The sequence below is a fragment of the Coloeus monedula genome, assembly GCF_965178545.1.
Source record: "Coloeus monedula genome assembly, chromosome: 4".
NCBI lineage: Eukaryota > Metazoa > Chordata > Aves > Passeriformes > Corvidae > Coloeus > Coloeus monedula.
In genome coordinates this window covers 46,451,322-46,465,541 of record NC_138784.1, presented here as the reverse complement: position 1 = coordinate 46,465,541, position 14,220 = coordinate 46,451,322, and the positions used below count along the sequence as shown (strand labels likewise).

General features: G+C 42.5%; 1 protein-coding gene across 1 annotated transcript in view; it reads right to left on the bottom strand.

Annotated features, from left to right (window-relative positions):
- NELL2 (neural EGFL like 2) overlaps positions 1-6,955 on the bottom strand; it is a gene marked incomplete at both ends in the record, with an annotated part of 139,731 nt that extends 132,776 nt beyond the window's left edge. The window contains 2 exons of the mRNA XM_082279796.1: positions 6,600-6,728; positions 6,901-6,955. Of these exons, the coding sequence (XP_082135922.1) occupies positions 6,600-6,728; positions 6,901-6,955 (184 nt within the window). The remainder of the gene's footprint in view (positions 1-6,599; positions 6,729-6,900) is intronic.
- Positions 6,956-14,220: the final 7,265 nt, after the last annotated feature.

Genomic DNA, 14,220 nt, shown 5'->3' with positions numbered 1-14,220 from the left:
CATCAGATGCAACCTGGCTGTGAAAAGCACAGGCTCAAGTCCACAAGAACACAATAAAACATAACATTGCTTTAAATAGAGTCACACCCTGCTGATAAATAAATGCAGGTATTAATTCACTCCAAAGACTGAAGTATCAGAGACTGGAGATGTTAGCTGTCCTACCAAGCCCAGGCAAAGCCACCAAAGTCATGCTGGAATTTAACAGACTGAAAGGTGACAAGAGCCCATATCAAGACACACGGAAAGAGATGTGAGTAGGAAACAACCAACCAACAAAAAAAAAAAAAAAAAAAGGCAACCCTAAAGGCTATGGAGGGAACATTTAATCTGAGATTATTTTCCTTCCCTCCCCAGAAAAAGCCCACTGCAGAAAATCAAAAGAACAAAACAAAACAAAGGACAACAAAATAACACTTTGTGTAAAATACCTTTCCTTGGGATGAATAATGACAATTTTTAGAGCTGAACTTAAAACAACTTTGTGCTTAACATTTATACTTCTGTGATAGTAAGGCCTAATACACACTCTCAGCAACAATATTTACTTGAAACTTTCAGCGTAAGACAGTTGCAATCCCCAAATGCCACAGGCCAAGTTTTGTGTCATTGCTTAACATTATTTTCTATCAACTCTGCACTAATGACTACATTCTGGGATTACAAGCTTTTCTTCTGAGTTTCTGTATCTGCCGTACATTAGATCCTCATTAGCTTTCCATTTCTCAGCCCTACCCTCTGCTGTACCATTACAAGCATCAATCAGAAGCCCATGATATTTATGTCTTTCTTCCATAACTTTTTCCCCTTTATTTAAGGGATAAACCAGCATAACCAGTTAGCACACACCACCATCTCCAGTATTTGGCATATTAATGACTATTCAGCAGGGGTAAGTGCGTCATAGTTCTCTATGCATTAAAATTCATGGTTTAGGGTGGAAAATGGATCTTCACATGCTACCTCCTTTTTTGGGTAGGGTCTTCAAGCAGCAGACACTTCACAAACATCTCCTCTTGCTACCACTACTCCTCCTTCCCAGAGGAGGATGCTGAATATTAAGTTCTTTTGGAGCAAGGGGATGTCTCAAAGGAGCAGTGAGACCAGCAGGCTCCAGAAAAAGCAGCCCAGCTTTTCAGGGCTCTCCTTCAGCACCCAGCCTGGCTCCCCAGCAGCATCAATCACAATCCTGGCAGTGCTCTACCACAATGGTTCCTGTTTGCACAGGTGCAGAGGTGACTTTAGAAAGTTCCAGAAGTAGAAGGCAGCAAAGGAAAGCTTAGGCTGTTATTCCAGATACACCAAAACCTTTCTGGCTACCACATTGTCATAGAGCAATTGCTTACATTAGGCATTTCTAACATCAAAAAACATGCCAGTGCCTACTGAAATTAAACTTTGATTAAAACTTTTGCTATCTACAGACGATCTCTTTGCTGGAGGTCCCACAATTTGAGGATTCAGTGTTTCTGAGAGAAACCAGTTTGCATGCAAGACAAAAAAAATGCTGCAGATGGGTATTCACTCTGCAGTCAGCTAAGCCAGTTGGCAGCATTAACATACTCTTTCTCAGCTGTCTGTTACCACTCCTCTGGGAGATGGGTACAGCTGGAGAAAGGGGATTTTACGGGACTCTCTAATCCATGTCACTGCAGTCAGCCAGGGTCACTCCTGAAGCTGGCTGATTTTGCCATCAGCAGACAAGGGAACACTCATATAATCTCTTGCTTTGGAAAAGTTGTGTGGACAGTAACCTCTAGCTTCTGGGCAGTGACGAGCAGCTGGGAACAGTAGTATTTTCAGCAGGCTCAGCTGGAATCTGGAGAAAGCATCTGTCCATAGTTTCAATGACAGGTGGCAAGGAAAAAGCTGAGTGTGTGAAGTGCATAGGCAATGTAAATCCTGTTTCTGTGAAAGTTTACTCACCTCTGCTTTTAAGGCTTTATTTTTAGCTCCTTCATTTAGTAAATGTTCAGAGATGACATCATGAGACAAAATAGAGTGAACTTTCCAAAGGGATATAAAATAGAGTAATATTGTCTTCCTAGTATTTTAACATAATGTGCTAATGATCCAGTCATACAATAACAGGTAACAAATCACTTTTACCAAGAGGCCTATTTTAGGGGGCTTTTTTCTGCCAGCAGTTTGTGCTGGCCAGCACCAATTCAAAGAACAGTACTGCTGAGCCCTTTCATTCATCCCACTGACATATTAAATTATTTTCTGGTGTCTTATAGCACATATTGAACCTCATCAGAATATACCATATTTTGCCTCTAAATTTGTCCTTCCTCTTTGGAAATATCAAAATATTATTTATAACCATATTATGAGTTATATACCCTAGCTGTCATAGGAAAAAAAAAAAAAACTAAACAAGAAAACAACCTCTGAATAAATTCCAAATTCTGCATTCAGATACACAAGCTCTCACATTTTCATGACTGGCATGTCCTTTTTATCTTTTCCTTAAATACACATTCCTGTGTTTGTAACCATCTGACTGCACTCTTCTGCCCACCTTTTAGCCTTCTCTTTGAAGAGAATATACACCTTTTGATGGGCATATACTGTCCTTACACATCACCTGGCTTTCATTTTTGTTGCCTCTCATCACTTGATTTACAGTGTACCTTCCACCACTCTCCACTAGTGCTGGAGGCAACTGGAAGGTGACTCCATTACTACACACACACACACTCTCTTTGGACAAAGGTAGTCTGATGCATAGTATCTGCTCTCAACAAGAAAGACCCAGAAAGACTATCGAAATACTCTATCTATAAAACACATATAATGCAGAATTTAAAGGGAGGGTGACAAAAAGCTATTGCCTAATGAAATGCCAGAGGAGACCAAGTTACTCTTGCATCCCTTCTTTAGATTGTCACACTTCAGAACACCATTTCCTACTGCCAGTTGAAATTTTTAGCCTCACTGAGACCTTGCATGTGCTTAATGCTGTATCCCCTGGCACAGACTTGAGTCATTCATCCAAAACCCTCATCATCCTTCAGCCTCTGTTGTGATTTTGTCTACCTCTTCAAATTTCCCTGCAGTTACATATGCAGCAAGTGCTCTTGTAGAAATATGACTTCCATATTTGCATAGGAAAATAGCTACACTGGACTTTCATCTTCACCTATCTCCTCAAATCATATTAATACAGTATAATCACAAAAAAAGAACTATGAGAATGACAATTTGTATTTCTCCAAAAGCCTGCTTTAGCTACATTAATTACACTTCAGTCCACCCATCTGGTTTGGGCTTTACCCAAGTGTCATCCTTGTTTTGCAAAGAGAAGAACAAAGGTGTTGAAAATTTCACTGACTTATGTAAACACTTGCCAACAGAGAGACATTTGTGTCATATATATTCTGACTTCTTTTCTGCTGCTCTGACCAGCAGAGGAATAATTTTCCTCTCAACATATTTTGACATAGTAATATCTGCTGTTGGCTAGAAAGTGCTGGCAGATGTTCACATACAGCAATACTAACATTTTTGAAGACTTCCTCCTGTTTTCTATTCATAATTGTATCTTCCCACAAGCTATACTGGAACGTTTTACAATTACTTTGCAAATCACATTTCCAGAAAAAGAAGTCCCTGCAGCTAACTAGAGCCAGATTACAGCAGCATTCTGTTGCTACCATCCATGACAACTAAGGAGCATCAAACACCTAAAAAGCTTTAGAATCCAGCACCTAAATCTACTGAAGTCCAATACACACACACACAAAAAGTCCAAGTAACAGCAAATTTCAAATGGCTAAAATTATTTCTAAATCAGGAACTGTATGAGGAGCAACCCAAATTACCCTGACTGGACAGTCACAGACTAAAACCACCTTTAGAGAGTAACTGCTCACTGTTTTATATGGCCTAGAAATACAAGTACCTTTGAAAAGTCAATTACACAAGGGAGAATTTGTCAGAACAGCCAATTAGATGCTAAACCTCTATACTGAAAATTGATGTTACAGCTAATTAAGCAGTCAAAACTGACTTTTTTCCTAGAAGTAAAGAGACTATTCTGCTGTAACTATATGTATAATTATCCCATCATATATCTTTAATTGTCTATTACCTGTTGGCAGTTCAATATGCCACATTTATAATTTCCTTCTAAAATACAGAACAGCATTTAGGACTTCTGAATGATTTAAGCTTATGTAAAGTAAGGCTTTACATCAGTTGAGAATGTGGTCTATCAAAAAGACAACATACTAAAGTGTCATAAATACGTATATGATACGAGAAAAGATTCGCTATCTGAAGAAACCAAGAGGCAAAGGATCACAAGTTAGAGCTTCCAGAGTAAGTTCACAAATCATTTAAAGTCATTTGCGTCCTTCTCACAAAATCTTTTCTATCTAGGACTAAGGCTTTAGCTGAAATAAGGAAAAACCCACACAGACAAACCAAATTTCAAGTCGACACATACATGTATTTGAAATTCACACACTGCAAGTACATACATTAAGAGGCATATATTGCAGCAGTGTTCCTAAAGTGCAAGTTCTAAGAACAGAACAAAAATTACTAAGTGGACCCAGTGGTCTGGTAAAGGAAGGAAATTTCTCTATTTCTAAATGCAAGTTCAAAAATGAAAATATCTCTGCTCAGTAAAGACCACATTTACTATAACAAAATCAGCAGTCATCTTATGCAGTAGCAGGGAAAATCATCTCCAGTCCTGCAGGGCATTAAAGACTTCCTAAGGGACCCTTAGTGACTTCAACCACCATTTAGACACAACTGTTTTCATCCTTGTTATTCCCCCAATTGTTCTCAACAAAATAAAAAGGTTGCTGTGAAAATTTAAAACTCCTGTCTTCTTTTGTTACAAATAAACTGCTAACCCATTTGGGAACTATGTACACTTGTAATTGCAAAGACAGAGGGAAAAACTTGAAAAAAAAATTCTTTAGTAACCCAGTAATTTTTTGTGCTGACACTGGGAAAATACACAAGAAACTCTTATGCTTCCAAACCTCTAATCCTATTACCACTGAAGACAAAGTGAGTTTTAACTTCCCCCCACTCCCTCAGCCCAATCTATTATAGCACAATGGGGCTTCAACGCAGAACCATACCTTAAAAACTACACCTATTTTAGGACACAAATCCCACACACACAAATGCATTGCCATTCTAAGCAGTCACCCCCTCCACAGAGGGTTCCGCTCTGCAGCCACAAGCCCATCACAGATGTTTAAAGCCAGCATGTGCCAGTGTTTCTGAACGCATGGGCCCATGTGTCTCCACATTCATGTCCATAGTGACACATGCTGGCTGTTCCGGGGAAGAACACCGCTAGAGAGGTCACCTTAAAAAAAAAAAAAAAAAAAAAAAAAAAAAAAAAAAAGCGCCTTTGGCAACTATTAGCTTCTGATAAATTACCTCATTAATGCAAACATGAAAAAGAAATTCCCTTTCCAGATCTTATCTCCCTTGACTAATAGCTCTTCTGTATGTGAAACACAGCCTCTTGCCTGTTGCACTAGAAATCTGTTCAGATCCAGCTGAAACTCCTCACATGACACAATCAAGTTCCCCTATCTTAAAAGTGCAAGCTTATGTGGAGATTTGCTTGTTCTTCATCAGATGTTGAGCCATATTCCTTGTTCTTGTTTAGTCATAGATTATAAGGAGCATTTAATCATCTTTCAGAGAAGAGACTTGCCTCTAAAGGCCAGGTTTAGGCTTTTTTTTTTTTTTAAGATATTTTTTTTTCCTGAAAATGTTGTTGACTCCAGCTTCATTTAAGATATCAGTATATTATTGAAGTGTAATTCAAAAACACACTGATAATGAGCAAGTGTATGAAATGTAACCAATGCCAATATATTCAACGAGATATTAACTGTTATTTACAGTCTTTTATGAATTACAATATAAGAAAGTTTAATAATTTCTAATAAAACTCATAAATGTATTTTTGAAAGATGGAAGACTACTATTTTATTTATATTCCCAATATTAACAAAGAAACAATCACAAGCACTAAAAGAGACCAAAACTCATTCTTTGTTTCACAGGAGGGGTACGTCATGGAAGCTCCAAAGGGCCACTTTCTCTTGACAAAAAAAAAAAAAAAAAAAAAAAAAAAAAAGGGTGTTCTTATTGCCAGCCATCTGCCTCCCTCCTCCGGGGCACTTCATTTCAGCAATTTGCTCGATTCACATAAAACTTTCAGTGAGGTTTTCCTTAGCTGGAACTGGGGTATGTTTAGCGTTTCCCAAGTAAAGCAGTAGAGTGGGTGGTGCTATTATTCATCACCGCACCCCACGACTCACAAAACATGCCATCTGCCATCCCCGTTCCTGCTGTACTTTAATTAAGCGTCTACCAGTCAAAGAAAAAAAAAATGGGGTGAGAGAAAAAAAGATTTTAAAAGAATGGGAGGGGAGCTGTAAAGAAGAGTGGAAGAAAAGCGAGCAGGAAGGGAAGGGACGGGATACGGATGTCTCAAAGCGAGCAAACCTCTCGCGTTTTGGGGACTTGGGGGGGCCGCGCCACGTGCGCGGCGCCGGGGCCCGACGGCCACGGCCGGAGTTGCGGGGCAGGGCGGGCCGGGGCGGCCGTACCTAGGAAGAGGAAGGCTTTGCTCCCGTTGTGTAGCCCCGGCACCTGGCGCACGCCCTCCGTGGAGCCTCCCAGCTGTAGCTCGGACAGCACGTCGATCTGCAGCGAGGGGTCCACGCCAAAGCCTGAAACTGACCCAGAAAGTGCCGTTACCCCCCCGCCGACACCGCAACTTCCCGAGCCCCCCCAGCCCCGCCGCCGCCCTCCGCACCTGCGGCTGCCCAGGAGCCAGAGCATCGCCGCTGCGAAGCTCCGGCAGCCCCGTGCCCGGGTACTCTCCCGGCGGGTCCAGCATCCGCCTACCTGGCCCCAGGCAGAGGAGAAGGCAGAGCGTGCTCAAGCGGATGCCCGACTCCATGGTACAGCGATGCGCTCAGTCCATAGTCCCCCTCCTCCGGCTGCTGCGGGCGAAAAGCCTCCGGGGCACAGGCTGGGTCCCTCCCCGCCTCTCACCGAGCGGCGCGCATCCCGCGCCGCCCCGCAGCGCGCATCACGGCGGGCGCCGCGCCGCCCCGCCGCCGGCCGGAGCACACAAAGGCGAGGGTGGGGGGCGTGCGGGCAGCGCAGCCCTCCGCCCGCGGGCAGACAATGGGGAAGCCCGGCGGAGCCTCCCGCCGCTGCCGCCGCGCGAGTGAGGCCGCGGCAGCCGGAGGCGGCGCGCCCGTGCCCCGCAGCTCCCGCCCCGCCGCCGCCAGGCGCAGCCCCTCCGCTGGAGAGCGGCCGCCGCAGCCTCCGCCCGAATCGCAGGGCAGCGCTGCTCTCCTCCCCGCCGTCCAGCGGGGACAGCGGCACCGGCGGGAGGGGCCGCCCGTTTATGCCACGGCCACAGGAGCCGCCCACCGCCTCCGCCGGGCCGGGCAGGGCTGGGCAGGGCAGGGCCGGGGGAGGCGGCGCCGCGCCGCCCCGTCCTCCGGGGGAGCGGCGGGGAGCGGGACCCGCTGTGGGGGGCTCCGCTGGGAACTTTGAGGACACCCGGCAGGGAGGGCCGGTGTGCCCCCGGAGGCCGCGGCTGGCAGCGCCCGATCGGCGCTGGCGGTGACCCTCGGGGCGCTCTCCTGCCTGCCGGCGGTTCTCGTCTGCCTGTGCTGAAGTCACCGCTTGGTTCCCGTCCCGAGGTGGTGCCGTCCAGGGTCTGGCGAAGCCTCCGCCTGATCTTTGAGCACGAATAAAAATAATTTGGGAAAGGCGGGGGGTGGGGTGGAGGAAGGGAAGAAATCAGGACGTTCGCAGTAGCTGACTGAGGTGGGAATGTGAAGAGCTGGCGCGGGGCTGACAGCCGCAGGTTCGCTTGCCCTGTCGTAAAGGACGATTCTACACAGCGGTCCTGTCCTCTTTAACAAACCCTCCTCCCGCCCCAGCAAGTGACATTTCTGTGCCGTACTTTGTGTGCCTATAAAGGGGGCTAAGAATAGCCTTTTTCTTCCCTTCCCTTTCATAGACTCCCAATGTGCAGGGCAGAAATGTCTTGTTGCCAGTTCGTCAAATTCTTCAGGATAAAGGATTGGGGGATTAATTTTTTTTTTTCCCTAGTTTCACATGCATGTCAGTAAGACCCTGGCGTCACCTGGTGATTCCAGTATTGTTTATTGACCTCCCCCAAGTTCATCTTCTATAGTCTTTGCAAATAATAAAATCTTTACAAGTAACCTTTCACACCTTTCTCAACAATAACTGAAGGCTGAAAGGGAAAGTGATTCTTTCCCTTGCTTTTTTGTTTTTTTGGGGATTTTTTTCCCAAGACGACCATGGGAGTCAATGGTAAATCTCCTTTCCAGACTAAATTAACCAATTGAGATACTAAGCACCATACAAAGCAAACATCCTCTTTCTTATAAGAAAGAAAAAAAAAGAGAGCAGAGTGTCTATACATGAGAGTGGGAAATGCAATGCATCCCTTAACCCAAATCCAGAGCATGGGAGTTAGAGTTCAGTTCTGGTGTGCCCAACATGCATGTCACCCTCAGGAGAGCTACAGGCTTCTTCTCCAGTTGATGGAGCCAGTACAGCCACTTCACATTGCAACTGTGTGAAAACAAACAAACAAAAAAAGAAAAGGAACCCTGCTGCTGGTACCACCCGTGTAACTGATCACACAGCATCCCTGATGTTGTATCTTGCATAGTCATAGTTGTCAGTGACATCCCACCCCCATCCCAATCAGCCTAGCACCTCTTCTGCACCAAAGTTTTGTCTTCAGCCTGTTGGTGACATGGAGCTGTGCTTCCAAACTCATGAAATCCACTGGCTGCCAAAGCAGTCTTAACAAATGATGGGTTTCCTTGGGAGAGTTAACAGGCAACAGCCACGAATCAGTGATTGTTTTCATGCTGTTTCAATCATGTTGGTTACAGATAAATCAGCCAGAAGCAATTAATTTGAGAAGAAATAGGTTCAAAATCTAGAACAATAATGGCACATAATGAGCCCCTCTGCCAGTTAAGTCAGGCATACAGATGAACAAACCAAAAGAGGCAAACTTCTGCCTTCAGTCCTTTGCAGCTGCCAGCAGACAGTGACATTTTCTATTAGCTGAGGCTGCCAAAGCAACATAAGCATGTAAATCAGGGGGTCCATCCCTTTAATAATCTACTTCTCTCTCAGAACTCAATCAGAAATCACTCAAAACACCATCCAACCTGCTTTATGTATTCCTCCAGACCTATGTGAAGCCCAGGACATACACATTACATGGAGCTGTTTCTGCTATGTGAAATGTCAATAGTGACAGTATTCAGCTAACCAAGAAGTAAGTGAACAGCAAAATGAGAATTTCTACCAACACAAGGAATATTATATTGATGATTAAATCTTTCCAATAGTTGTCTAACCATGGAATCACTTTCAGATCACTCTAAAACCAAACAGTTACACAGTATTTTGGGCATGTCCCTTCTTAAATTTTAACATTCTGGAAATACCTGAAAGAAGATGGTTTTTATACCTTCAGATGGCTGGAATGCTGTTCCTTTTGATGGAAACTATGTCTTTTAGCCAAGAGAACAAACACTTCATACTGAGGCTCACCATAACCTACTCCACACATGAAAAGGGGGACAGACCTAAGAAAATGGTGCAGCATATACATATCTCTACTAACCATGCATCAGTGAAAGTGTTTTCTGTGTTAAGCAAGGTTTCTGTCTAAAGAAGCCCATTTCAGATACTAATCTTTACGTGTCTCAGCAATTTTCAAGACTCTCCAGAGACTAGATGTCTCAGAGGTAGTTTGGGGTTTGTTTGGTTTGGGGAGATTTTTGGTTGGTTGATGGGGGTTCTTTGAGTTGGTTTGGGTTTTTTTGTTGGTTTGGTTGGTTTGATTTTTGATGAGTTAAGAGTTTGTACCCCTACAAATGCTAGAGATGAGATTACTCAAGGAAACATCTGTAGAAGACAAGACTAATCTTTTGCACTTTCTATAGAACTTCTCTTTGAAATGCCACCTGGTCACAGTACATCTATAGTAGAATGACTTTCTCTTTACAAGACCTCTTGGATGAAATGGCATCCTGTAATCCCACAGCGATGGACATGTCAACAATAACATACAAACATTTTTTCCAAGTATAAGCAAAAAGGCTTCTCGAGGAGACAGCCCTGGAATCAGTCACCAGATCAAATATTCAGAACAATTTTCATATCAAATGAAGAATTAAGGGATGTGTTACAAGCCTCAAATTCATGAATTACTTCATTGCAGAGGGAATCTCATATTTATTATGCACATATTAATTACACTCATATTAATTACACTCATATTAATTACACTCATATTAATTATATGGTAATAAACTGAACCAAGTAGAGCTCTTAAAGCATGCAGAAGACAATCCTGCACCAGGAAAGCATTACCTCTCTTACTGCATCTTATGTGGGTCTATTTATTTTTAAAGAAAAACATGAATATTTTATTTACAGTAGTTTTATCCATGTATTTCTATGCTGGAATCTGGAGAGTCCATGTGAATTTAAGAAATACGTAAGGAATTGTCACTGACCTACTTACAAAACACTGATGCAATTTTTTTTTTGAAAGTATAATGCAAAACACACAGAGTTGTTTACTCAACACTATAAAAGTGCTTTAGTGCAGCATTTATACAAAAAAATATTTGTAAAACATGATGTTGCATAATTTTTAAGTGGAACAAGAAGAATAGTCAGTTGTCATAGAGAAGCAGCTTTTTAATTTGAGTAAATTTGATACTGCTGGGGATGAGGGCTTTTTATTAGTTACAGTCAGGGAAAAAGCAAGAGGCAAATTATGTTGCACCACTTCCTGTTGATACTCTTCAATGTAGACTTCTCTCTTCACCATTATGTCATTATGATCCACATTTTCTGTTGATGAAAACAGTCATATGTAAAAACTGTACAGTTGTGTGATGTGTAAAATGCCATGAGGGACTTAAGTGAGACCACCATACCCATTTTCACTCGTTTTCTAAGTGATGGCTTCAGCAGTGAAGAACAAAGCTCAGATGTTGGTTTTGAATAAACCCCAGTTGTTTATCAGATAGTTTTTTCTTGCCATCTTGCTGACCAGATCTGTGATCTTCTTTTGGTGTACTCTCTCCCTTCAGCACATATGCCCCTCTATTTTTATCTGCAAAGCACAGAAGACTCTGCACAATCTTCTTTTCCCAATTTCCCAGATGCTTTCTGCCCTTTAGCAAAGTCCTCTCACACAGGTGCTCTCTCTTTCACTCCTTCTCACACAAACTTGCGTGCACAGCAGCTCCTTTGCTCATCTTCTACTTGCAATTTGTTAGTCTTGCAGCCTCCCTGAGGTGAGAGCTGGTACCAGTATTAGCATCCTGCACACTGCAGGCTGTACTCTGCCTTTCTGACCAGAACTTGGGATTTAAATCCAGCACTTGGCAAAGCCCCAGCAAAGACTGACAAACTAAGTAAGCTACACACCCAACCATGACAGTACCAGCCCTGTTAAAAAGCCTTGGCATCAAAGACATCCCTCTCAAGCATGCGTCAGCTGAGGAGACATCACCCAATTTTAGCTACAGTTATGAATGTTTCATACTGATTTGATATCACTCCACTTGTAATTGCAAAATTTACTTGCTATCAGAAAATAGAGCTGTGAAACAAAGGCTATAGCTATTTAAGGAACACACCTTAAGTCTCTGAATGTTTCATGTCTTCCTGGGGTTTTATACCAGCTTCACTTGATTATGCTTCACACCTTGAGCCTAAGGTTGCAGTTGTGGCAAGTGTACTGGTGCAGTCAGCAGTGGAGAAGCATCACTAGGAGTGGTGGAAATCATAAGATTGTTGTGCAGCCACATTCTTCTGAGTGCAGAAAGAGAAATGGAGGCAATTATGTTAATGAGAGGTAGAGATGAAGGTATTTTTCAGAAGTTTTCCCAAAGATTCTTGTTTGATTCAAGGACAAGGACGAAAGGCTGAAAGTGCCAGTTGTGCTCTCTTTTTCCCAAATTTGAACTTAGTTGCAAGGTCCCCACATTAACTGTCCTTGCTAAAGTCTTGTTTTTTATACTAGATTTATTTTCTTCCTCCAAGGGAGTGCACATCCCTTTGATGTAAGGTAGAAGATAGACTGCCCTGCTGGCAGCCTTCACACATTTTGATGCCTAAAAATGTCTTTTCACAGAAAATGTCAGCTAGGATTGCTGGCATTGTATTTGGTGCATGGAACTATATAAAGTAAGAAGAGGATAGTTCATGATCAAGATTTAATTATCTCAGTTCTGTCAGTCCAGATCACAATAACAATTAGGCAAGATTAGAGTTAAATTACCTTGACCTAACTGTGCTCTGTGTTTTGATCATTTTCTCATCTGAAGTATTATCCCCTATTAAAAAATGAATCAGCATATCCATCAGAGATATTTATGATAACAAAGCTGGCATGAAAAGACTTTAATCTTGTATGTTTTACTCTTGTAATAGAGAAAAAATCTATGCAGCCCTCACTACGGTCAGACACTGGTTGGAGTATGAGTCCCTAAAAGAAGGTGGGTGTAATTTTATTCCACCACCTAATATAATAAGATAATTCCATCTGCAAGTACTAAAATGGAGAGAGAATTCCTGGTAGTAGAAGACTTTCTGTAGAAACAAAAGGGAAAACACCATCTAGTATCTGAGAATCAAATTAGAACAAACTCATACTTGCCATTAAAAGATTCCATTTTAGACAATACAGGTTTGGGTTTGACACACACACACGGGGCAATTTTTACAGCTTTAAGTCATGGTCAGAGTCAGTGGAGAGATTTCAGGCAACTTTGGATCAGGGACCAAATCCAGACCCTGTCCCCAGACCTCAACCCCATCGTTAGACCCCTCTCACTCAGAAAGAGCAACAGACACTTGTGATGCTGGACTCTCCTTTCCTTTCCATGTGTTCAAGCTGCCATATCAACAAATTTGCCAAATCCAACACTCATAGTTAAAAAAAAAAAAAATCCAGTCTGCCTGGTGTGTCCTGAGTGGGACTGGCATGGAACAGTCATGATCCATTTAATTTTCAGTTGAGCTAAGCCAGATTTTGGCTCTTGCATTGTAGAGAGAGGAAAAAAATAGTTTAAAACATGGTCATGACCTCAAAGGTACAAATTATACATCTCCTAGTACAGTGTAATTGCTTCTGCAATATCAGGAGAGAAAGTATCACAGGATCTCTTACACTGCCTGACAAACAATAGGCTTTTCACACTTGATCTGTACACTTTTCACACCCAAAGTTATATATAGTAAGCAAATGGGAATGGTTTCAATGATTCTACCACTCTATCAAATAATTGAGAAGGCCTTCAAACGGTGTAGTATTGTGTAGTAGCATTAACACATTATCAAACTTCAGTTCTTAAAGGACTTTGGATTTCTCCTGCCTAAAGAGAAAAATGTAGAGGAGAGGGAACAGCCTGGGTAGTGAGGGATCTGTTTACACTCTGGTGCAGACACACCTGGGTCACATCTGGCGCTCCTGCTAGGAGATCTCTACAACCATGTTAGCTCGGGTACTGCAGTGCTGGGACATGCTGGGTGGGTGCCAGACACCAGGAGGTGTGTTAGAAGAGCACTGCACTCTGGCAGAGCAGTGCTTGGAGATTTCTGAACACTGCAGAGACTAAACATGCCCAGCCTCAGTCTCACCAAATCTCCCTGCACCCAAAGGGAACCCTGACTTGCATCATCAGGAAGAAGAAATGTACGCAGTACCTCAGCCCACACTTCCTGCATTAGTCTTACGGGGGTAAAAGAAACTCCAATTCCAAAGAGCCAGAAAGTCTGGTAATGAATTTAATACAAAATTCTAGAGTATAAATGTTACATTATTTTGGCATTGCTTTTTAAGCCACAAAATTTGAATTCTTAATTTGTATAGCTAAATCAGTACTGGATATGATACTAAATAAATTCTATTATTTAATTTTTTGACCAAACAAAAGGAAAAGAAAGATTTTCGCCTGTATGTTCTTAAAAATAATCATCCATAGACATATATTTTAGATCCCACTCCTTGTCCCCTTAATAGCAAAAGTGCATGTAAGGCTAGGATGACCACATTCAAGTACCTGCTTCACCTGATTACAACGTCTGCTTCATCCTGGCTTGTCTGTATTGCTAGTGAGCACCTAA